The sequence below is a fragment of the Polypterus senegalus genome, chromosome 1 (genome assembly GCF_016835505.1).
Source record: "Polypterus senegalus isolate Bchr_013 chromosome 1, ASM1683550v1, whole genome shotgun sequence".
Lineage (NCBI taxonomy): Eukaryota > Metazoa > Chordata > Cladistia > Polypteriformes > Polypteridae > Polypterus > Polypterus senegalus.
Window position 1 is genome coordinate 65,218,781 of NC_053154.1, and position 25,826 is coordinate 65,244,606.

Here is a 25,826-nt window from a genome sequence, read left to right on the forward strand (position 1 = left end):
TCAAGCATTTCAAAAATGTTTTTTTTTTCTGGGTACATGTTAGCAAATGCTAAAAGGCTAAATTTAGTAATCAAAGTCTGCAATTTTTGATGACCGCCTCAAACAAGGGGATAACAGTTAATATGACCTTTTAGGTTTTCCTTCATATCAAAACGTTAGTGCACTCAGTAATTAAAGTGGGTGGGTTATTGTTGAGATGTGGTTTTAACTTATTTCTAAAATGTGGAGCCTGATTATAGACTGTATGCCTGCAAAGAATTTTTGATAGAATTAAACTAGATATGGCATGAATAAATCAAGTGAGTCATTCATACAGTGTTGTATTAAAAGGCTTAAGATTTTATTGATTATGCAGTACATTTTTTGCAGTTTATATGAGATTTGTATTTAAACATTCCCAGTTCAGATTTCTCCACTGCTACAGACTGTGCATGTCATTTACTTTTTTAGTGTACAAAGAAGTGAAGTTTTTGGAATTAGTAGAATCTTGTTCTGAATTTAATTTCTAGGAAGAATTTGCTTTTGCATTTGCAATGCTTTCTGAATAAGGGGAAGTGATTGCTGGTTTTGTTTTCTATATGTTTTATGTTTTTGTCAGTGTTATACATTTTTTAAATGGCTGTTATTTCACCTATTGCTGTAGATGAACAAAAAATGTTCTATGTCCTCTAATATTTTACTTTTAGTACATTTTATTTCCATTAATAAAAACCTTCCTAATCCATTTCTGGTGCAAGGTGAGAGTGAAAGGAGCATAGTCCAGCAGCACTGGCACAAAGCAGGAACCCTCTCTGCATAGGTCACTAGTTTATCTCATGGCACACACAAGAACATCACACACATATAGGTCAGTTTGGAGTTACTGATTAACCCAACATGCATTTGAAGGATCACTAACCACACAGATGCAAGGGGAACATGCAAATTACAATTTTAAACTCAGCCTGCATGAGCTGTTAAGCAGCAGTGCTAAATTTATTTTATTTGCTTTAAAAGATAAACAAAGAAGTTTAAAAAAAAATGGCCTTTATATATTAAACTGGGAACAATTATAATTACAGTTATTGAGCAAGATGCTTTAAATTAATCATCAGTTGAAAAAAGTTGAGAACAGTATCATTTTATGTTAAGTTAATTGCAAAGAAGTATGGTAAAGCACTGTTTGTTGGCTTCTTTTGGAAGTTTACATATTCTCCCTATGTTTATATAGGGTTTTTCTCCAATAACAATTAATTACATTTCATAAATCATTTTCTAACTACTGAAAGTACTTTAGAGAGACAGTGCAGAGCTAACTCAGCCACTACCAATGTGCTGCATCTACCTGGATCTTGTAATTGCAGCCAGTCTTGCACTAGTATGCTCACCTCACATTAGCTATTAGGTGGTAAAGGGATGAAATACATTTTTAGCTAATAAGGAACAGGGATATTTAGGGGGCCAGAAAGATCAGGTCATGGTGGTCAATTTAGCCGGGTCATCTGGAAACACCCTACTCTTTTCTACAGATGACCCAGGGATCATTTTTGACCACCGAGAGTCAGGACCTTGGTTTTATGTCTCATTCGAAGGACAGCACCAGTTTTTACAGCGTGGTATCCCTATCACTGCACTGGGTCATTGGGATCCACGCATACACCACAGTGCAAGAACCCCTTGATGGCCTCACCCCACCTCAAGAACATGTTGTTAAATTGGTTGAGAGCGTTAAATTGATGAAGCACAAATGTATGCATTGTACAATGTGTGAGCAGCAATTTACATTATATTGTCTACTAAAATGTATATTAAAATGCAAATTGAGATTACATTTTTTATAAACTTATTTTGTACAGATTAAATATATTCATAGATTCAACTTTGAAATACTGCAGATGAAGAATGTCCCATATATAACAGGAAATGAGGTCATTAGTGACAAATTAGCAGCTTTTAGGCACTGGTTTGTATAGTAAATTCTTGTGTCATGAAAGTTCCACTAAATACAGATTAAATCCCTTTAAGTATTATTATTAATTAGAAGACTTTGGAATATTTACTGTTATTCTCTAATGCTTTAAATTTACTCTGAGAACATATTATGCTATGTTATTCTTTTTTTAATGTTGGTAAAGAATCATTTAATCCCTCTAAAGAATTTTTATGTTTTCAGAAAAGCGCACTACTTCAGGCAATTCAGCCCCAGAGGTACTAAAGAATAAGAGGTCAAATTACTTGTATTTGCTGCTGTAGGGGATTATCTGATTGAGTTGTGGGAGGGGGTCACTGCTAGATGTAAACACAGGCTCTCTTTTTGACCATTTGTCTTCCTGCTTTGCTATCTTTATACCGTCTCATGCTGAGCCTTTAATGGCTTGCACTTCTTCCTCTATTTCTCCCATTGTCTCATGGAAATATAGTGCAGTAGAATGCTTGACTGTGCTGCTTACACCACATACATCTGTGTGATAAACAATTCTAAGATATGTGTAATGATCAGAAAAGATTTACTTCACTCCAGTTATCCTAGTTATGGTCACAGTGAGCTATGCTGAGCTAGACCAAGCCATCCTATCCCATTCAGGTCCTACTGTGGAATTCCCAGACATACACTGGCAAATCAGAAGATGTACTCCCCGAGTCTGCCATAGAACCCTTTATCAATGGACCTTGACTGGTATAATCACTATGGGATTTGCCTAGGAAGCATCCCAACAACATGACCTAACAACCTCAGCTGGCTCCTCTTGTTCTGATGTATGGTCTTCCCATATTGCTGTGCTGCTCATCCTTACACAGATAATGAGTCATGTAAAACCCTTAGAAACTGAGAAAAATATCACCTGGAAAATGTTGAATCTAAAAGATAAAACTTTTTTGTTTGTAAAATATTTTGGTTGAGACAGCAAAATATATTAGATTATTCAGATAAATTAAAAACCAGGCTTTATGTGTTCACAGGTAGGCAGGTACATGACACAAGCTTGAAAAGAGCATAAGTGCGTTCTACAAGACAATTCCACTTAAAGCCCTTCGTCAATAAGATTGTATAATTGTATTTATTAAGTAGCTACTGGACTTTATTTCTCTTATAATAGATACACTGATCATGCAATTTTTTTTTGTTCTCAGTGTATTATGATACATATTATATATCCCTCTTCTGTTATTCAACAGTAGCCTATAGCTTAATTCATAGTGTTATCCATCCATTTTCCAACCCGTTGAATCCAAACACAGGGTCACAGGTGTCCGCTGGAGCCAATCCCAGGGCGCAAGGCAGGAACCAATCCTGGGCAGGGTGCCAACCCACCAGAGGACACACACACTAGGGACAATTTAGAATCACCAATCCACCTAACCTGCATGTCTTTGGACTGTGGGAGGAAACCGGAGTACCCAGAGGAAACCCACACAGAGAGAATATGCAAACTCCACGCAGTGAGGACCCGGGAAGCAAACACAGGTCTCCTAACTGCAAGGCAGCAGCGCTACCACTGCGCCACCGTGCCACCCATTCATAGTGTTAGTAACTTTTAATTGTAATAAATTGTTGACTGTGTCATTGTTTGAGGGATATTTGAGGTAAAGCAGTATGCATCAAGAGAGACTAAATTCAATTCACTACATGATGTTAGACAGCTATTTTTGTTTCTTTCGATCCTCTAGGATATGTTCCTTTGTGAGATTGTACATAGTTCTTCAGAATAAACAGATATATATTTTACTGCTATATATAAATTAGCTTTTTTGTCATAAAATGCTTCAAAAACACAGAAGACATATTTTTAGAAATCAAAACACTTCCTGTTTTATATTGGACTTGGTGCTTGCATATTCACTTAACAAAATGTGGCAAATACAGTCATAGTAACGTATTATACAGGCGTATTGCTGTTGGTATAAAGAAGCCCCAGTAGCGTTTCTTGACACATATTTTCTGTATGTTTCTTTGGCTGAAAGTATTCAGTGTTAGTTTGTCAGTGTTAGTTATGTGACTCATTTTCTTTAGGAATAAAAAAAATATTTTAAGTTATGTGACTATCTTTCTATGGAATTCTAGCTACACACACACACAGACATATATATATATATATATATATATATATATATATATATATATATAGTGGAGCTGACCCGGACACAGACAGGAGGACATGTTGTTACTCACCACCACACGTTTTATTTACAATATTTACAAATAAGTAGATGGTCACTCAGACCCAGTTCCGTGCACAAAACACCCCAACACTCAGTCCTGGCCGCTCTAATGCCTTTCTTCGGGCCGCCTCCACTCTCCTCTCTTGCCTTGTCCTCTTCTACCCGACTCTAGCCTCGAATGAAGGGAGACGGCCCCTTTTATTCTCTTCCGGATGAGCTCCAGGTGGCTCCCGGCATTCCCTCGTTGGCCGCGCCCCAGCGTGCCGGAAGTGCTGGCTGTTCTCCCGGCAGCTCTCCAGGTGTCCTTCCTAATCTTCCCCCCAGCACTTCCTGGTGTGGCGGAAGTGCTGAGGGAACAGGTCCCCAAGGCATTGGGGCGCCTCCTGGTGGTGACCACAGGCCCCTGCAAGTTGGGGCTTCCATGCCCTTAACCCGTGGCCCCCAAAGCAACCAGGAAGGCGGCCCCCACGTGATCCAGGGTGGGTGCAGACCCACATCCGGTCCCTCACGGTGTCCCAGCCGGGTCGTTGCCCCTGGCATCCCTGACAAAATATATATATATATATATATATATAAAAATATATATGGTTGAATAGTTTTACTGTCAAATAATGCAAAGAGTATGCAACACATTTTTCGTCCTAATTCTGGGCTCATCAGGAGTACACAGTCACTGCACTCCCTCTCAGGGAATCGAACCTCAGACATCAGCGTGAGAGGCAAAGCCTCTTGTGTCACACCACGGCGTGTGGTTCTCAGGTTGTGATTCAGACTACGAATGCCATGAATGTAATTACCCCGATCTACATACTGTCAAATAAATGAACCACACGCAGTGGCACAACACAAGAGGCTTCACCTCTAGCGCTGACGTCTGAGGTTCGATTTCCCAAGAGCGGGTGTAGTGAGTGTGTACGCCTGATGAGCCAAGAATTAGGGCGAAACACGTGTTGTGTACTCTTTGCATTATTTCAACCATTCTTCTTGCAACTGAAAGAGGGCACTATGTTTGCCAGCTTGCAGACCAACCACAAGTGTTACCTGGTAGGTAACCACCCATACAATCAGATTGTGATTCAGACTACGAATGTGTGTATATATATATATATATATATATATATATATATATATATATATATATATATATATATATATATATATATATATATATATATATATATATATACTAGGAGGTTCCCCCCTGCTTGCTTCACTCGCTAACACCCCTGGACTACACTATGTGCCAGCCACTTCGCATTTCTGCCACTCGTGTCAGTCCTCTGAAACTCCCTCTTAAACGGTGATACAATGGGAAACAAATAGTTTTTTTTTTTTTTTACCTCCTCTTTGCTCGCGGGACATGACTTCTTGATATTTTTTAGTTTAGAATTTAAACATGGGAGTAAGAATCTGAAAATCTAACAACATCACAATAAAGTTCGATAAATTCTGAAAATAATGATACCAAACATATATATGTAAGTTTTAAAATAAGCCCGATTTAAAGCGTGACAAGAAATGGCACATAAAATCATTACACAGAATTGTTGCACTGTTAGGCTTAGGATTTTATGTATATAGAGTAGATATAAAATATATAATATACTGTATATACCTGTATATAAAATAAATATATATATATATACAGTATACAGTATATATACCTGTATTTATATATATATATATATATATTTATATATATATATATACAGTAGTTTGGGCTTGGGTGCTGACAGCTTTGTACAAGGGCACATATGAAATAAATTAAAATATATTATTAAATTATCTAACTAGCTTGACAAGTTGCCACTGTGACCTTCTTTCATTGGGGTTAAAAATGCAATAAGTTAAATCACATATAATACAGTATGTCTTATTTTGCTGATGTTTATCTGATTGGGCAGCAATATATGGATTATGATATGCCATTGTATGCCTTAAGACAAAAATAGACAATGGAAAAAACTGCAATTGTTCCTGAGCGCCATTTCCGTCCTTGCTGTTCACTGTTATACATGAGCTTTACTTATTCATTACTAATTTTTAAATCAACCAATAGTAAGTAAATGTTAAACCAAGTAGCCTAGTACTTGAAGGTACAAAATGTTACAAGAAAGTCTTAGAATACTGTATGTCATTTTGCTGCAGTATTTTACTTTTGTATGTGAATATGTTTTCATAATTCTAGCAATTGCAAAAGAAAGGTCATCAGATCAGTGAATGGATAAACATTGTCCAGTTGTTTAAAGTAATTGCTTATTATGCTTAATATATGATATTAATTTAGTTCATAGAAGGGTACACATTAATTATTCTGATATCAGGAATTTTGCATCCAACATATGACTTTAGTTATATGGTAAACTGCAAACAATGCTTTTCTTTTCCCACAGAAAATTGAAACACTCAGTTTAAAAACTGCATACCAAGTGTTTGTGTTCTGTGATTCTCAGTTTTTAACAAGCTGTAAAAGGAAATACCAAGTTTGTGGTCTTTTTTTTCCCATGGAAAATATGAGGGTGCTGATGCAAACATAATTATTCAAAATGCTGTACATATTTTAGGATTATGATTGTTAGTAATGCTGTAGATCATTTTAGAAAAATACGGTTAATAGCAGTACTATATAATTATAGGTAACTAACTGAATTACCTAACATTATGTCAGTGATATAGTATTTAATTGATTATGTTTTTTAAAAGAGACAACATAAAATCATACATAGCTTTTACAATATATGATATTTATTTTTCTCCTTTTAAACGACTCATTTTTCTGACTAAAGTTGCCTTTGAAAAGTGGGCTTGTCCATTATGAGAGATTGAGGTCTGAGATGGTGTTCCACTGGCAATGGTGTTATTTGGTGTTCATATTATCTAGTCGCGATATCTTGTATTTAATCAATCCGAGAGAGAAATCAGTTAAATATTAAAAACATGAGCAAGAGACCAAATATGAGAAGTAGAAGGTAGCTAAAGTTACATCAAAGTCTAACTCAGCCTGAAGTTCACAATATGACCTGCCACAGACTGAGCTGAAAGAGACAGGCAAAAGAATGGATCAGCCTGAACCTCATGATGTGGCATCTGCATCAGCTCATAGCAAACATGGGAGCAAAACTGCAAGTGATGCGGGCAGTGAAAACTCACCAATGTCAGGTGACATATTGGAACCAAGTGTGGCCTCCCTAACCCCATTGTCAAATACTACCAACACTTCCTGTGAGTCAACTGCATCAATTCCAATTGTATATGAAATTCCACCTTCGGAATATGGAAAAGATGGAAAAGAGCTTTTTGAGCTTAAGGTATTAACACTAGAATTACCGGAGCCTACGAAAAAACTTGTAGATCCATCTCACCTTAAAACACTTCTCACCTCTCCGTCAGCATCTTTTGTCCTATCAATGTTTTGACAAGCAGCAAACAGCAAGCAGTCTGCTATCACAGCCCCCACCCCGCACAGTTTTCTCAGTTCAAGTCTGTTTAGCTGTGTGTCAGTTGCTTAGAGTTGTATAGAGTGAGTAGTCAAGCAAAATCACACCTTTTATAAATAGTAGTAGTTTATAATATTTATAATAGTTTATATTTCATTTCCGGCGCCGCATCTGAGTGGCAGCCTTTCCAGCAGCTCCGTATATGACTTTATCTTTTTACCTTTTTATCTCTATTTTTTCTCTATTTCACTGATCACTTCTACCACTTTCTTTTATGTGGAATTGCTCCCTGGACACTTTTTACACATTTTTACTATTTTACTATTTGACATGGATTGTTACACTCCGAGAATCTCCTATTCAAGTATTCAGCTTAAAGCACTGAGAAGAAATGCTTATGCCGATGTGGTTCCTTATTTACCTGACGAGGTAAGAAGACGATATTGGGCAGCCGAGCCGGCGCAAAGATAAAAATAAGATTAAATCGAGACAACTTGAGAGAAAATGGCGTTATAAACCGTCGGTGCCTTCTGTGATCCTGGGAAATGTAAACTCACTACCAAATAAGATCGACTGGCTGTGCTGGTGAAAAATGTCAGAACCTACAGAGAATGCAGCTTGCTGTGTTTTAGTGAAACGTGGCTAACGTCTGTCATCCCAGATGCTAACGTGGAGCTACCGGTTTAGCACAGTTAGAGCGGACAGAGACGCAAGTACCTGTGGAAAGAAGAAAGGAGGAGGACTCGCTCTCTATGTCAATACAAAGTGGTGCAACTCAGGACATGTAAACGTTAAAATCTCCACTTGCTGCAGGGACATCGAACTGTTGGCCGTAAGTCTGCGCCCTATTACTTGCCCAGAGAGTTTGGACACGTGATTGCTGTTATTGTTTACATCCCCCCTCAAGCGAACGCGAGATGGCGAGTGACATCATCCATTCCGCAGTTGCTAAGTTACAAACGCAGCACCCTGAGGCACTTGTGCTAATCGCTGGAGACTTTAACCATGTAACGCTGGATAAAACATTACCTGCCTTCTCCCAGTATGTGGATTGTAACACTCGGGGAAACAGGACTATTGACCTACTATATGCAAACGTTAAAGACGCATACAGCGCCACCCCACTGCCTGCGCTTGGGAAAGCAGATCATAACCTGGTTCTGCTTCAGCCTCAATACAAACCAAGAGTGAGGGCTACCTACAACCACACGCTCATTCAGGAAGTGGTCCCTGAGGCAGAGCAGGCTCTGAGAGACTGCTTTGGAACTACAGACTGGGATATATTGCTGAGATCACATAGTGAGAACATTGAAGAGGCTGTTGAATGCACAACTGATTACATCAACTTCTGTATGGACATTGTAGTTCCAGTAAGAACAGTATGCTGCTATGCTAACAACAAGCCATGGATTACAAGTGACATCAAGGGCCTTTTGAACCAGAAGAAAAGGGCTTTTAAAGGTGGTGATAAGCATGAGCTGAAGTGCGTGCAGAAGGAACTCCGAGTCCAGCTCAGGGCGCAAAGAGCAGTACAGGAGAAAGCTGGAGCAGAAGTTGCAGAACAACAGTATGAAGGAAGTGTGGGATGGGATGAAGATTATCACTGGCTGCAGCTCGAGCGGGTGCCGCCATCGAGACAGACGTGGAGAGAGCAAACCAAATGAACAACTTCTTTAATAGGTTTGATCACAGTAACCCACTCTCACCTCGAGTACTGCATCCTCCAACCATCCTTCTGCTGATACCAGCATAGGTGAGACATCCCCACCCACAATTACAGCAGCCCAGGTGAGCAGAGAGCTGAAAAGACTTTGTGCCAGCAAAGCAGCGGGTCCAGATGGTGTATCGCCACGATTGCTGAAGGCCTGTGCGTTGGAACTGGGGAGTCCTCTACAGCGCATCTTCAACCTGAGCCTGGAACAGGGAGAGTCCCAAGGCTTTGGAAAACATCTTGTATCACTCCTGTCCCAAAGGTATCACGTCCTAGTGAGCTGAATGACTTCCGCCTGTTGCTCTGACGTCACATCTGATGAAGACCATGGAGCGGCTGCTGCTTCACCACCTGAGGCCACAGGTCCATCGCCCTCGACCCTCTGCAGTTCGCATACCAGGAGAAGGTGGGAGGGAGGATGCCATCATCTATATGCTTCATCGATCCCTCTCCCACCTGGACAGAGGCAGTGGTGCTGTAAGAATTATGTTTTGGACTTCTCTAGCGCCTTCAACACCATCCAACCTCTGCTCCTTAGGGATAAGCTGACTGAGATGGGAGTAGATTCACACCTGTGGCATGGATTGTGGACTATCTTACAGACAGACCTCAATATGTGCTCTTGGGAACTGCAGGTCTGACATTGTGTGCAGCAATACAGGGGCCGCGAGGGGACTGTACTTTCTCCGGTCCTGTTCAATCTATATACATCAGACTTCCAATATGACTCGAGTCCTGCCACGTGCAAAAGTTCGCTGATGACACTGCTATTGTGGGCTGCATCAGGAGTGGGCAGGAGGAGGAGTACAGAAAGTTAATCAAAGACTTTGTTAAATGGTGCGACTCAAACCACTTACACCTTAACACCAGCAAGACCAAGGAGCTGGTGGTGGATTTTAGGAGGCCCAGGCCCCTCATGGACCCTGTGATCATCAGAGGTGACTGTGTGCAGAGGGTGCAGACCTATAAATATCTGGGAGTGCAGCTGGATGACAAATTGGACTGGACTGCCAATACTGATGCTCTATGTAAGAAAGCTCAGAGCAGACTATACTTTCTGAGAAGGTTGGCATCCTTCAACATCTGCAGTAAGATGCTGCAGATGTTCTACCAGACGGTTGTGGCGAGTGCCCTCTTCTACGCAGTGGTGTGCTGGGGTGGCAGCATAAAGATGAAAGACGCCTCACGCCTGGACAAACTTGTTAAGAAGGCAGGCTCCATTGTAGGATTAAAGTTGGACAGTTTAACATCTGTGGCAGAGCGACGGGCACTAAGCAAACTCCTGTCAATCATGAAGAATCCACTGCATCCACTTAACAGTGTCATCTCCAGGCAGAGGAGTAGCTTCAGTGACAGACTTTTGTCACTGTCCTGTTCCACTGACAGACTGAGGAGATCGTTCCTCCCCCACACTATGCGACTCTTCAATTCCACCCGGGAGTAAATGCAACATTAATTTTATTTTAATTCTTTTCATTTTTATTACTATTTAATTTAATATTGTTTCTTTGTATCAGTATACTGCTGCTGGATTATGTGAATTTCCCCTTGGGATTAATAAAGTATCTATCTATCTATCTATCTATCTATCTATCTATCTATCTATCTATCTATCTAGTATTATATAGTCTATAATATTTATAATAGTTTATAAATAGTACTATATCGTTATTTGGAACACTTGGATTTCATGTGTGTTCCATGTCTACAACGATCTATGCACAGTAAACACATTGTTAAAACAGAAACATTTTTCTTGTTTTCGTAATAATTAACAAAATGTAGACATGAAGTGTATAATGTGTGAAGCCTGAATTCCAAATATCAAAGAAACACTTTCACAAAAGATACAAATATAACAGAACAAATACGCTTTTTTCCATGACTATAACCAAAGAAAAAGAAATCAGGTTAGTGTTGCATGTCCTGACTTCGTGGGTAGTATACTGGTTAGGGCTGCTGACTCCAATTCAGAAGGTTGTGGGTTTGAGTCTTAACGTCGCCCAAAATAAATGTTTTTAGTAGTGAGCTGTTCTTATTGTTAATATTATACAATAAAAGCATACATTTGATTTGCGTCTGTAATAACCACTGTAGATGTTGTAATACTACATGTTTCTTTATGTCACTGTATCTGGACAGTACTGTTATGAGTTTTATTCACATGTGCATGTTAACTGTGGCACACAGAGGCTCAGCAGTTAGAATTGCTGACCAAGCATTGGATTAGATAGCCAAAGACAACTGGAGGCTTGTATAGTCAGCTTAAACACAGGTTAGGGTATTTCTGTCCTCTATCAGCACAAACCTTCTTTCCTTCTTGGGAGAATGAGAATCGACATGTAAGCACTATGATATTTCTGTATTTTGTGGGAGAGGAATTCAGCCCTTGTTTGGAAACGAGAAGACCAGCAAATGAAGCAAGAACCATATAAAAGGTCTGGACAGTGGCCAGACCCTTCGAGGCTGTGCCAACATAGGTGTTGGAAACCCTCCCAGCGTAGGGACGGAAAAAATGGCTGACTGTGTTGATCCAGATTCCCACCTGGATAAAGTCTGTCCATATGCCTCCTCGTCTGTAACTGCGTAAAACGTCAGTAAATGTAAGCTAAAAGATATTTTGTCTCATGTGATTCTTGTACCGCCGTAATCACTATGGGAGGGATATCGCCTTTTCTGGTATATTATGATATCGTCTAATTATTTAATAAGCCACAATATTAAAAGAACACATTTCCAAGAGAGCTAATGCCTCTGCAGGAAACAGATGTATAGTTCTTGTCACAGCGTCTTTTTTTTAGTTTTACTAGTTTTACTTTATTTACTTATCTTCCTACAGCATAAAGGTACAAGTATACTGCAGAGCTTCCTCTGTTGGATCGACAAGGGAATGCTCACAAATTACATGTGTAATGCCACGAAAGATACCTGCTGACACTTTAGTACGCAAGCAATGGTACAAGAATGCAGTTAGACTTTTTTTGGGCACATACACCACACTAGTGTTTAGATCTGGACGGTTTAGCATTGGCGAGCTCTGTAAGCCGTGCTGTTTCTTTGAAGGACAGGTGATTGGCAGGATGACACTGTATTCAAACGGTGCCATCTTTCTCCTTTACGCCTGGTGCAGCTGTTCAAGCTTCCAGACAACCCTTCCGATCTGACGCTGTTTTCAAATAAAGACGCGCTATCACCTTCAACACCATCCAACCTCTGCTCCTTAGGGACAAGCTGACTGAGATGGGAGTAGACTCACACCTGGTGGCATGGATCGTGGACTATCTTACAGACAGACCTCAGTATGTGCGTCTCAGGAACTGCAGGTCTGACATTGTGGTCAGAAATACAGGAGTGCTGCAGGGGACTGTACTTTCTCCGGTCCTGTTCAGCCTATATACATCAGACTTCCAATACGACTCGGAGTCCTGCCACGTGCAAAAGTTCGCTGGTGACACTGCTATCGTGGCCTGCATCAGGAGTGGGCAGGAGGAGGAGTACAGTGAGCTAATCAAAGACTTTGTTAAATGGTGTGACTCAAACCACTTACACCTGAACACCAGCAAGACCAAGGAACTGGTGGTGGATTTCAGGAGGCCCAGGTCCCTCATGGACCCCTTGATCATCAAAGGTGACTGTGTGCAGAGGGTACAGACCTATAAATACCTGGGAGTGCAGCTGGATGACAAATTGAACTGGTCTGCCAATGCTGATGCTCTGTGTAAGAAAGGTCAGAGCTGACTATACTTCTTTAGAAGGTTGGCGTCCTTCAATATCTGCAATAAGATGCTGCAGATGTTCTAAGAGATGGTTGTAGCGAGTGCCCTGTTCTAAGCGGGGTTGTGTGCTGGGGAGGCAGCATAAAGAAGAAGGATGTCTCACGCCTGAACAAACTTATTAGGAAGGCAGGCTCTATTGTAGGAATAAAGCTGGACAGTTTAACATTTGTGGCAGAGCGACGGGCACTAAGCAAACTCCTGGTTCATGGAGAATCCACTGCATCCACTGAACAGTGTCATCTCCAGGTAGAGGAGTAGCTTCAGTGACAGACTTTTGTCACTGTCTTGCTCCACTGACAGGCTGAGGAGATCGTTCCTCCCCCACACTATGCGACTCTTTAATTCCACCTGGGGGAGTAAATGCTAACTTTATTCAAAGTTATTGTCTGTTTTTACCTACATTTTTATCACTCTTTAATTTAATACTAGGCTGACCCGCCTTTTAAGTTGACCACTTCTTAAGGCAATTCAATATGTAGATCAATTTGATATTTTATACAAACTCATTAATTTGGTTATATTGCATTTGAGCGGTATTACTTTTAATACTCATAGTTTCTGTTATTTTTGTCATGAAATTTTAACTTTTTTTCTATATTGAGGTTGCCCATTTGAACCCCCCTGATATTTACTACGCAGTGAGGTATTTGTACTCCAACAACATTAGTTATTTCCAGAGACATAATTTTGTCTATTTTTCCAGCGCATCGCGCACATAAGCAAGGGAACGATGGGAGCACCAGAACTCTGCTCACATCATGTTGCTTCGTACCACAAGTTGCAAGTAGCAAGTCTGTGATAAGCGGAATACCGCTACGCTTTCCACTCACGGGATGGAAGGACAATCCCGACCGCTTTTATATATTAAGAAAGTAGAAGATATCTCACAGTCTGGAGTAGAAAATCATCTTTTACCTGGAAAAACGAAACTACAAATCCCATCGTGCATTGCAAAATGGACGGGACGTGTGTGAAACTCCGCGCCTGCGTAGCACTCACAGGATGGAAGGACAATCCCGACTGCTTTTATATAGAAGGATTGTTTTTTATCAGTATGCTGCTGCTGGATTATGTGAATTTTGTTTTGGGATTAATAAAGTATCTATCTATCTATCTATCCATAACAGAGGTGAACTCAGATCTGAAAAGCCCTCCCCACCAGGTGCAGCTGCGTTGTTTTTATATGTGAGTGGACATTTATTGCGGGAGGGCTTCTTTTTTCACACTAATGCAGTATTATTTGAAAATGAACAGTGTCAGATCGGGTTTGAATAAACGCTGGTGCTGTTACAGAAGGCGTGAGCTTATTCAGTGCAGCAAGATCAACGCACAGTACATGCAATATTATTTGAAAATGAACAGCGTCAGATCAGGTTTGATTATACGCCTGATCTGATGCTGTTCGTTTTCAAATAATATTGCATTAGTGCAATGATGTTTTCACATATATTGTCTATTTCTTTCATCTTGTGGTTTGTAGTCAGTGAATCAATGAAACTGGGAATAACTGGAGATGTGAGTGGTGTTTTGAGACAATTTAACTGGACATTCTCTGATCTGGAGTGATAAAAGCTGACAAAATAAAAAAAATAATAAAATTATTCAGTTTTATTGAGCGTTCCTGCTCACGCTGAATGAGTATGCACCTTATGTTCTATGATGTCAAAAAAAAAAAAAACAGACATAGGTATATATGATATTTGGAATAATTCATTTTATGACCTGTATAGTACATTTCGGAAAACTTTGTGGCACGGATGCAACATTATTCATATTATTCATTTTCATTGGCATAACATCTTGTGGTTTGTTATCAGTGTCTGCATGTTTTTTTTTCCCCCGATCTTGCCAGTCCCCACATATTGTTGTATGCTGTTTCTTTTGTACTCCAGGACATGCAGAGGACAGAATAGTACAGAGCAGTAAGTTTAGTGCTATATGCAATCATCAGATTCAAATGTTAACAGTTTACACACGCAAGGATCATCCTTCCTACATTTACAACGTGTGTACCTGTTACAATCTACACACTTCTCTCTATGCTGTGGTTTCTGTTACACACCTTAAAGAAAGAGACAATATATGTAAAAACATCATCGCACTAATGGAATATTATTTGAAAACGAACGGCGTCAGATCGGGTGTGAATGTATGCTGGCGCTGTTACTTAGAGTCAGATCAGGAGCTTATTCAGTGCATTATATAATTTATGCCTACATTTTGTTATTTACTACTAAAATATGAAAAACATTTCTGTTTTACAAATGTGTTTACACAGATTACTGTAGAAACGGAACACACATGAAATGCGTGTGTTCCAAATAACAATCTATTATTTCCACGCTAAAACTCCACTTCACTCCCAGATACTCAATCAAGGCATGAGCTGGGAGAATTTTGTGCACGTTCTATGTCGGTTGTTTGGGGTGAGTGGGAATGGGAAGTTGCATGCAGCTTGTCTTATTAGCACATTTAGAGGACAAAGGACGCTGGCGGAGAAGTGTGAACGGATTTAAGGTGGGCCGGATCTACTACTTTTTTCGTAGGCTCTGGTAATTCTGGTGTTAATCACCACACTTGGGGTTAAAATAAATAATGCCAAGGAGAATATTATGGAGGATATAAGGAAGGATCTACACCAGATAATACACAGAATGCTTCAGGATATAAAAGACCAGGAGATACGTTTAAGCAATAACTTAGATGTAAATCTTAAAAATAATACAGGAAAATATGAGCAAAATTGGGAATAAAATAAGAGTAGTTTGTTCTAACCTGGAAGAAGTTTAGCAAAAGTTTACAAATCGTACTGAGCAATTGACAACAAAAAAGCAATTGCTATATAATCCGAATGCAAAGTCCTCGATGATTAGCTTCATTGGAAAATAGATATAGAAAGAAAAATATAAGAATTGAAGGTCTCCCAGAAAACCATGAAAGTCCAAACCCAGTGAAATTTATAGCTGAACTATTTTCTAAAATAATTGGAGAGGACTTTAAATTGGATACTGAGATCTCAGCAGCTTATTGCATATGTGGATGGAATGCCTCAAAACTAAGAAGCCTGATTATCCGATTCAACAAACTACAGGTTAGAGAAAATTAGATGTTGATCCTCACACAGAAAAAGATCTTATATGAAAAGAGATTATAAAAATATGCTAAAAATGCATTTAAATGCGTATTTGTATTTTCCCAGATTTCTTTTCTTTAACAGCTACCAAACAACTTCCATTCTATAGCTTTAAATAACACGTATGCAAATCTGAAATCAGATATTGCTTCTTGATTCCAGCCAAATTGAAAGTGGTTGTTGATGGCCAATTCTACTTCTTTAGTCCTCTTAAAGAAGCAGAAAAAAAGCTAAAAAGACTGATCCCAGCTCCATCTAAAATCTGAACATGAGTCACATCATGTCCTTGTAATTCAAAGAAGATTATGCCTATAAGTTGTTATATTTGTAATGTAACATTTGCTGTAACTATACATTCTATTTCCTTTCTAGCGACTCTTTTTCCGTTGCTATATTAAAATTTATTCTATTAAATATATGTATATTTTTTAACTGTTAAGTAAGTAGTATTTTAAAGTGTATATATTTTTTGCTTTGAGCCATCTCCCACCATAACCTGTCATCAGTGGAGAAGGACCGAAATCTTTATATTTGTCAAAAATGTAAATCTCCATGTTTTAGGGTCCTGTGATGCCAGAAACATTGATATCTTGATAATGAGTGTGTGTCTGTCTGTCTGTGTGTGTGTCTGTGTGTCACAATTTCTTGAGGATGGTCTAGAGCTAAAACAGCTGGATGGAAAAATATTAAAATCAAAACTTGTCCTGATTAGTTTTTGAGCCAAATCATGCAAGAGGAAGATGCACTCTTGAGGAACCCTCAAATACCATAATTCTACAATTAATTATAAATTCTTCTCGTCAATTGCTATCATAATGACCTGTTTTAGGGTCAGAATGATCAGCATCAAAGCAGTAAATAATTACTGAAATGTTATTGAATAGTTTGGGTAACTTCGTTCCTAGAGTGCAGAGCCTACTGATACTCACTTTGTAATTTTTTTTTCTTTCTCTCCTAAGGAGACTGTTTAACATCATACCCTGGGTTTATTGTATCTGGACTGTACTATAATAAGATTTATCAATTTTAATCCTTTCTACACCTCTGCTGGGGGGTTTGTTCTTTTTCTATGTGTCCTGTCTCTTGGCATGTCAGAGGGCTATAACTCTGTGAAGCGTGGTCTAACTTTACTTGGGAAGGCAAAATGTCCCTCTTCCACATTTTTTACAAACTGTACCAGCAGGGCCAGCGCCACCATTAAGGCGAATTAAGTATTCACCTAGAACACTCATCATAAGGGGGGAAAATCCTAGCCACATGGGTTAGCTACCGAACAGTCGGTTGGTGCACTAATAAGCTTGGCCTAGGACGCAAAATAACCTAGCACAGACTCTGCCTACTGGGTCTGTGCCTGTTAAAGTAACTGAAAGCTCCATGACTTCCTATGACAGCTCATCCATCTTATTTGAAAACAATCAAACACATTCCCATTATAGTGGATGGCAAGCTAATTCTGAATACTTTGTTCCTTGCTTTAATTCTCACTCCAGCAAGACTGATGCTATTAAACTATCACAGTTAAATGCAGATGTGTATATTATAGAGGGACTAAACCAACTAATGTAAAAATGCAGATGTAATACACATGTGTAAATATTTTTGAACAATTTCCCCAGAGTAAGTAAGTGCGTGCATATGCATAAACATACTCTGCATACTCTCCATTGGACTGATCTCTTTTAAGGTTTTTATTCCTGAATTGCACCTGATGCTTCCAGATGTATTAATAAGAGAAAACCCTGAATGCACAATTCACTGTGCAGGACACTGTCATATATTTTCAGATTTTGAGATAAATGTAAGAGAAAGTAGATTAAATATTTTATTCTATAACAAATAAACAGAAAAAAATAGAAGACAGTTTGTTAAACTCTAAAAAAGGCTGATTGAGGGCTATGGCTGACGTGCTTTTTCCTGGAGAGAAAGCTCTCCTTCCTATTTCAACCAGCCAAGAGTATGATTGCATCCAGCTGCACTTTAAGCAACATATAACTACACCTGCTGCATTATAATGTTTTATTTTCACTTTGACCTTCACATCAGCTTTTCAACATTAGATCTGATAAGCACTTGTGAAAGTGTTGCTGTGCCCAGACTCAGTAAAATGAAAAAAATGAGACTTTTAGTTAAAGAACATTGTCTTGTGCAGAAGAACAAAGTAAATGATGAATTAATTGTATGTTTCACAATAATTCATATTCAGTGTAACATATGGGGGCAGCACGGTGGTGCAGTGGGTAGCGCTGCTGCCTCGCAGTTAGGAGACCCAGGTTTGCCTCCCGGGTCCTCCCTGCGTGGAGTTTGCATGTTCTCCCCATGTCTGCGTGGGTTTCCTCCGGGTGCTCCAGTTTCCTCCCACAGTCCAAAGACATGCAGGTTAGGTGCATTGGCAATCCTAAATTGTCCCTAGTGCATGCTTGGTGTGTGGTGAGTGTGTGTGTGCCCTGCGGTGGGCTGGCGCCCTGCCTGGGGTTTGTTTCCTGCCTTGCGCCTTGTGTTGGCTGGTATTGGCTCCAGCAGACCCTCATGACCCTGTAGTTAGGATATAGCAGGTTGGATAATGGATGGGGTGGCATGGTGGCTCAGTGGGTAGCGCTCCTGCCTTGCAGTTAGGAGACCCAGGTTCGCTTCCTGGGTCCTTCCTGCATGGAGTTTGCATGTTCTGCATGGGTTTCCTCCGACAGTCCAAAGACATGCATGTTAGGTGCATTGGCAATCCTAAATTGTCCCTAGTGCATGCTTGGTGTGTGTGTGTGCCCTACAGTAGGCTGGCACCCTGCCTGGGGTTTGTTTCCTGCCTTGTTGGCTGGGATTGGCACCTGTGACCCTGTATTTAGGACATAGCGGGTTGGTTAATGGATGGATGTAACATATGGTACCGACTTTGCAAGTATGGGATTGTTTGTACCATCTGTGAATATTATGGCTTTTTTTTCTTAGTGTTTTCTCTATATCCTCTACAACAATTTTGGTAGAGGAAGGCATTGGTTGCTGACTTTGTGGTGATAGGGAATTGCGATTAGATAGAAACTTTATTAATCTCGAAGGAAATTACAAGGTTGTAGGAGCAGACATAAAAATCACAAATGTACATGCAACAAGAATTATAATCATCTTAAGTTGTTAACAAGGTACAAATAACAGATAATAATTATTACCTATAAGTACTGTAAATAAATAGTGTGTAGGTATTTACTAAGAATTGTACATATTTCTTGGTTACAGTTTCACACTACTGGATGTCAGTCATTGGCACAATATATTGCATTATTTGTTAAGATGTCAGCTAGACCAGTTCAGTACCTTTCAGTATACAGGGAACAATACCACCTTGGCCGTGGGGTGACTCATTATAGACTCTGAAGGCTAAGAGTAGAAAACAACATAACTTGGAACAACACAGTTGTCTCAGTCTGTTACTGAGCCAACACCTCATACATGGGATAAGAGTCATATTCCAGGTCTATCACTTATTCCAGTGAGTCCAGCCTGACTCCCAATATTGAACCAGACTTTTAAATCAGATTATTTATTCATTGTATGCACAAATTTAATTTCCCCAACACACTACTACATAGAAGATTGCGCTTATCACTATAGACTGGTAGAAGACATATAAGAGAATGGGAGTGGCCATTGTAATTAAGGTTTGGGATTGAGGTCCCTTCTTAAAGGAGTAATTGTAGCCATAAATAAATAATGCCTAGAACTTTTTTATAATATAAAGGAATGAATACACATTTTTAATCAAATTACCATAAAAGCATATTCAGAAAAATGGCATATCTATTCATTTTAAATTAAAGCACATTCTCAAAAGACATTGCTATGATACATCTTCTGATGCAATCTAGGGCACATCATCAGTGATGTTACCTGAGGTCATTGCTTGTTTCAGGTCCTTCAAACACCAGACACCCTTACTCAAGCAACCCAGCTCTGGTTAATCAAGCCTCAGCTTATGCCCTAGCAGCCTTCTCCCACAGATCTGCTCTCTTGAAGCAGAGCCACCTCGAGGCTTTCTCTGGTGCCTCGGTGCTATTGTACTATTGACATTCAAAACATTTCTGCCCTTTTATATTTTCGTTGGAAACAATGAAGGTAAAAATATTTTTTGTTGATGGCATTAAAAAGTTTGTACGATGTTGGAAAAATTGCATTGCAAAGGAAGGTGACTATGTGGAAAAGTGATGTAATTTGTTTTTGAAATTGTTAATAGAGTTAAAAAAAAAAGTGGGAACTTTTCGAACGTCCCTTGTTGACAGCCCTCCTCCTCCTCTCACCTGTGATGCCTAATACAGTATAAGCCCTGCATAGAGATTGTCCTGCAAAGCCTCTAAACCCTCGTAGTTCTATCTCTTTTGCTGAAAGGCCTCCTTCATTCGTTCTTCTCAATGGCACAGTGAGTTCCAGCATAAATGCACTCTTTGTAGTTTTTGACACCAGAGCAACATCTGGTATAAGGGTAGTCTTGGCGGTGTGCTCAGGAAACTTGAGTTGTCTGGCCAATTCTACTGTCAGATGCCAGTCCTATGCAGTGTAAAAAAGCCCTGAGCTAGCCTTAGATGTTCCTCTTCTTTTCTCTCCAGCTGTAACAAAGCTGATGGACTGCTTTAGGGGCTTTATCCTCTGGCAGCTGGTGATGGCACTACCGATGCTTTCTGAAAAATGTCTTAAGCACCTGATAATGCTACCAGCAATATCGGCCTTCTCCTAGAGCCTTTGGGCAATAACTCAAGATATGCTCTAGGGTCCGCTTTCTCCCACACAGGGAGCACACCGGTGTATCGAACAAGTCCCAGCAACCCAGATTGGTCGGGCTGGGAAGGACAATATAGACAGCCTGGTCGTAAAATCTGATATGGTGTAGCTCCGACCGCCAGACGTCTGCCCATGAGATCTTCCTTGCAACTACTTTCTCCCATCTAGTCCAAGCACCTTGCTGTCTCACTCCTATTTCTTTATTGGACCTATCCTCGTCCACTGCTACTCACACCTCCGCTCTTCCTACCAAGCTTTGTCATACAGGAGTTGTGACTGATCCTAGCCCTGCACTTTTTCTGGCTACTGCTCCCACAAGGGATCCATAGGATAGATGTGACTCTGCCTGCTCCACTGCAACCTCTGCTCTCCACTTCCTACCAGTCCTGTCTGAGACAACCGCCCCAGAAAATTTAGGGTCATTAAATTCTCGGAACTGCAGCCCCTCCCTTCCTTGCAAAACCTTGAACTCCTCCTTGATGGATTTGAGGGGTGTCTTACTTTGCAGGTGTTCCCCTAAAGGGCAATGCTGCTCAAGCTCCTCAGTAGACCTAGCCATCTCCTCAGGCAGCAGATAACTCTTCTTTCTGAAATTATTGATATCGGAAATTCATAGAGGAGCAAAGGCCACAGGATCCCTGGTAAAATCTCATGCTGGTATATCCACGCCTTGAATTTTCCTGGAAGGCCTGTCTTATCGCCATCTTTAAGCCTCCACTCTATTACCTCACATATGCTCTTAATGGATGCTGTATCCTTGAGACTGCTGTCAAAAATCTTCACCCCATTTTTTACAGGCTTCTCAGAGATAGTAGGGATGGATGGTTCTGAAATGAAAAATTAGAACATACCGCTGCTGTGCCACTCCTCACAACTAATAGTCTTCATACACATTTTTACTTGAATCAAACTTACTATAATAAGTAGAAACTGAAACACTTGTTTTTTGCATTTTTTTTGCAAGTAGTAAAGGAATTTATTTGCTTTTTGTATAATGGGGGAATCATGTTATTTCCCAAAGGCAGTGATACATTTACATCTTGAAAAAACTCACAATAAGTGTTACGCATAAGGCAGGACATATTTGAATACTGCAGTTGCTAAAATCTCGTCACTCATCGGTTGCTGGAGCTGTCTCCACAAGTGGAACCCAGTACGTGGCTAATTGCAAGGTGGTTTCTAAGTTTTCACACTGATTGAATTGCATGTGCACCACATGATGAGAGTGAATTTGGCAGCCATTCAGTTCAATGGGCAATAGGAACAGGAGCATACCACACAAATGTTAACAAACACTATAAGCAACTTTGTTGCAGCGTACCACCTCTAAAATTCACAGCAACCTAATTAATTCAATTTCCTTCCAGATTGGAAACTACCCCACCCCAGGGGCCTACGGATTATTGGGTGGGTGATCAGGATTACTGGATGACTTGCCCACTGATTTCAATGGCAGAGAAAAAACTGCCATATGTTTATGAACTTGCATTTTTGAGTGATGCACTTACTAACATACGTAATCTCCAAATGTGTAGATGTTTGTGGTAGCTTGTTTATTATGTTTTTAATAGCTGGACTGCTTTTGGAGCATTTCTTTATGCAAACTAAATAAATTAGAATTAAAAATACTGAACTGAAATTAATTTTATCCACTATTACCCAAAGTGTAAAGGGAATTTCAGTGTCATCATTTTTTCTGTTTCTAAGAGTCATATATTAACAGTGAAAACTGAATTCCATTGTTTGCTGTTGTCTGCCATAATTGTCGCTGGAGTACCAGGCTGTTCAAGATGGAGTTTGTAACACCACACCACATACCATTAGACCAAGTGTCAGAGTAAACTATTTAGATAGGAACATTAAGGCAGTTATCATGCCCCTCAACCATTATCCAGCATACAAAACTCAAATATGAAAGCATTTATGAGTTTTGAGTGTTGTCTATAGTATGTAACTAAATTGTTTGACTGACATGAATAGTCATAATTCCAAAGAATTAAACACAGAGTAGTCAGTGACATCACTTTGTGCCCATGAAAATGTCACTTAAGCTACCTGTGATCCAATTGTAAACAATATATCTAAGCTTGTACACGTAATGAATTCTAAGCTTAGATAAAGGTGTCGGCTAAATGTGAAATAATAAACATAATAAACACTCATACCACACTCTGGATCAGTTCTTGCCTTGAGCTTAAGGCTGTGGGTCCCACAACTCTTAACTGAATTAAGCAGCATTGATAATAAATGGGTGGGTGAACTTTTAAAAAAAAAAAAAATCTTTTATTTCAAATAATTTACCAAGCAAATAGTTTCACGTCATTATAAAATCAATGCAAAAATCTGTAACCAACCAGCTAGAAAAAAAAGTATTAAATTTGTTTTTAATTTTTTTTTTTCAGATTGGTTTCCTCTGTTAAATAGACAGTTAAGAGAACATAATAAACAACATTTTGTATGTTGCTAAAATGTCAATATATTTTAAATATTAAAATTAAACTGACCACCTCTAGAACAAAACAGCTCTGTATACTATAAAGGTGGAAATCTGCTTGTCACTTCTTGACTCGTCTAGGAGATGTGCTTGCATAATAATAATAGTATGATTTGATCTTTAATTATACTATAATTTTTTACAGTTTCACTGATAAACAAGTTATGAGGGTCTTTTCATAAACAGTTTTAAGTTGTTTATTTTTTTAATTCATGTTAAAAACTGTCTCTATTTTTTCTTTGCATGCATGACAGTCTGTGCATCTGCGATAATATAAATAGATTACATAGCAGTTTATATTTAGCAGTTCTGGTTCCTGGTTGAAATGTTGTTGAATATGCTTTGTGTTTGTGCAGAGAAAACAACTGAACAGCTTCACTTCTTTGTGCAGGAACTGCTGAGCAGGACATCTCTTGAAACACAGAAACTGGATCTCATTGATGAAGTTTCAAACCTCAAGCTGAAGTTAGTTGGCATGGAAAAGGAACAGCGTGATTGTGAACACAAACAGCACAAGGCTGAGGTAACGCTTTTTAATGCTGAGATGCAAGCTGCAGGAACCGTTAAACTGTAAACAAATCCTTTTTGAGGGATGAGCGCCAAATGTGAGGTTTTGATCATAGCACTGGTGTTTAGCAGAGAATGTTAGTGTAATGCACTGTTAGAACAAAAAGATTTTAATTGCTTCTCATTTCTTTTAAAGTTACATTCGGCTTGTGCTGTGTTATTTTACTTGACTATTGTGTAGACACTTTTTTACAGTTGTTTATGTGTGTACAAGGGTGATTTATTTTTTCCTGTAATATCATGGGGATTAACAAAGGCAAAATGAGTTTCACATAAGAATATCTGTGACTATGTGAAATGTTATCAGTTGTTTTGGAAAGTTGACAACCCACGCATCACAAATCCAAATTGGAATGCATCATTACGGAAAAAGCAAGCATGTCTGGTGAGCAGCCTTTGCCAAGTTTGGACACAGGTTGTACGATAGCCTCAGTGGTTTTTGGTGACTTTGACTTATAAAAAGTTATAAAAAGTGTGAGTAGGTTTAATCTCCTTATCAAACCCTAGCAGCTGCAGCCAGAAAGGGGAGTATGGTAATATATTATTAGCTTTATTACAGGAATCAAGTATGGTTTTTTAAACATGAAAAATGTAATTTCTGACTATCCAGAACAATACTGGAATTAGACATTGCAAAACAGACTTTTTTACTTGCCCATTGCGTACATAATTATTATGCTGTTTTTGTATGTTGACTAGTAGGAATGTCATTTTTCCCTTATACACAACAATGAAAACTATGAACATACTTAATGATAATAAAAATTCACCCTACAGTATTTGATATATAATATTCCTTCCATTAGGAATTTGTTGTTTTCCTCACACTCCCAACTTATTCTCCAGAAACACACAGAGGCAGTAAGAAGCTTGAGGGTCATTGTGCAGGGTCAGCTATTTGTACAGCACCCCTGGAGCAATTTCATGTTCCTTTATTACAGTATTTAGATGAATGTTCATAGTCTGATGTAAGTTCAATTTAATACATGAAATAATACAGTAAAGATCCAATCAACAGAATTATTTTGTTTTGATTGATTTGCCTAAGAAGTCTACCATCGACTGCATCCTGGCACTGAGGCAAATTCGAATATCAGCAGAGTTTCTTTGCAGCCTTTTGTCGATTTTCGCAAAGCGTTCGACTCAGTTGATCGAGCTGCCCTGTGGGACATCCTGAGGGTTCGCGGGATCCCCTCAAGGTTGCTGGATATCATGGTTGGCCTGTACACTGGTACTGTGAGTGCTGTGTAGAGTGGAGGCAGGACCTCTGCGTTTTACCCTGTTGATTCTGGGGTTTGTCATGGGTGTGTTCTGCTCCTACTCTGTTCAATGCTTGTATGGACTGGGTGTTGGGCAAGGTTGTGGGGTCCAGCGGCTGTGGAGCATCTGTTGGTGAAGAAAGATTCACGAATCTTGACTTTGCTGATGATGCTGTGATCTTCACGGAGTCAATGGAGGCTCTGATCGTGGCCCTTGAGAGACTGAGTGAGGAGTCTGAGTGTCTGGGCTTGCGAGTGTCCTGAATACCTGTCCTGAAAAACCAAGATCCAGGCCTTTAATGACCTTGTTGAGAGGTTTACTTACCTTGGCATTGACATTCATGTGTCTGGTGACTGTTCCTGTGAAGTCAGTAGATGGATTGGGAGAGCATGGGGGGGTCATGAGGTCGCTGGAAAGGGGTGTGTGGTGCTCCCGATATTTATGCAAAAGGACGAAGGTTCAAGTCTTTAGAGTCCTGGTGCTTCCTGTCTTAATATATGGTTGTGAGACATGGACGCTATCCAGTGACCTGAGATGAAGACTGGAC

General features: G+C 39.5%; 1 protein-coding gene across 10 annotated transcripts in view; it reads left to right on the forward strand.

The window, feature by feature from the left end:
• The window catches only part of ppfibp2b (PPFIA binding protein 2b), a 291,180-nt gene that overhangs the window by 172,227 nt on the left and 93,127 nt on the right, over positions 1–25,826 (forward strand). For all 10 annotated transcript variants that reach the window (XM_039749799.1, XM_039749816.1, XM_039749800.1 and 7 more), the window contains one exon: positions 23,844–23,975. In XM_039749799.1, the coding sequence (XP_039605733.1) occupies positions 23,844–23,975 (132 nt within the window). The remainder of the gene's footprint in view (positions 1–23,843; positions 23,976–25,826) is intronic.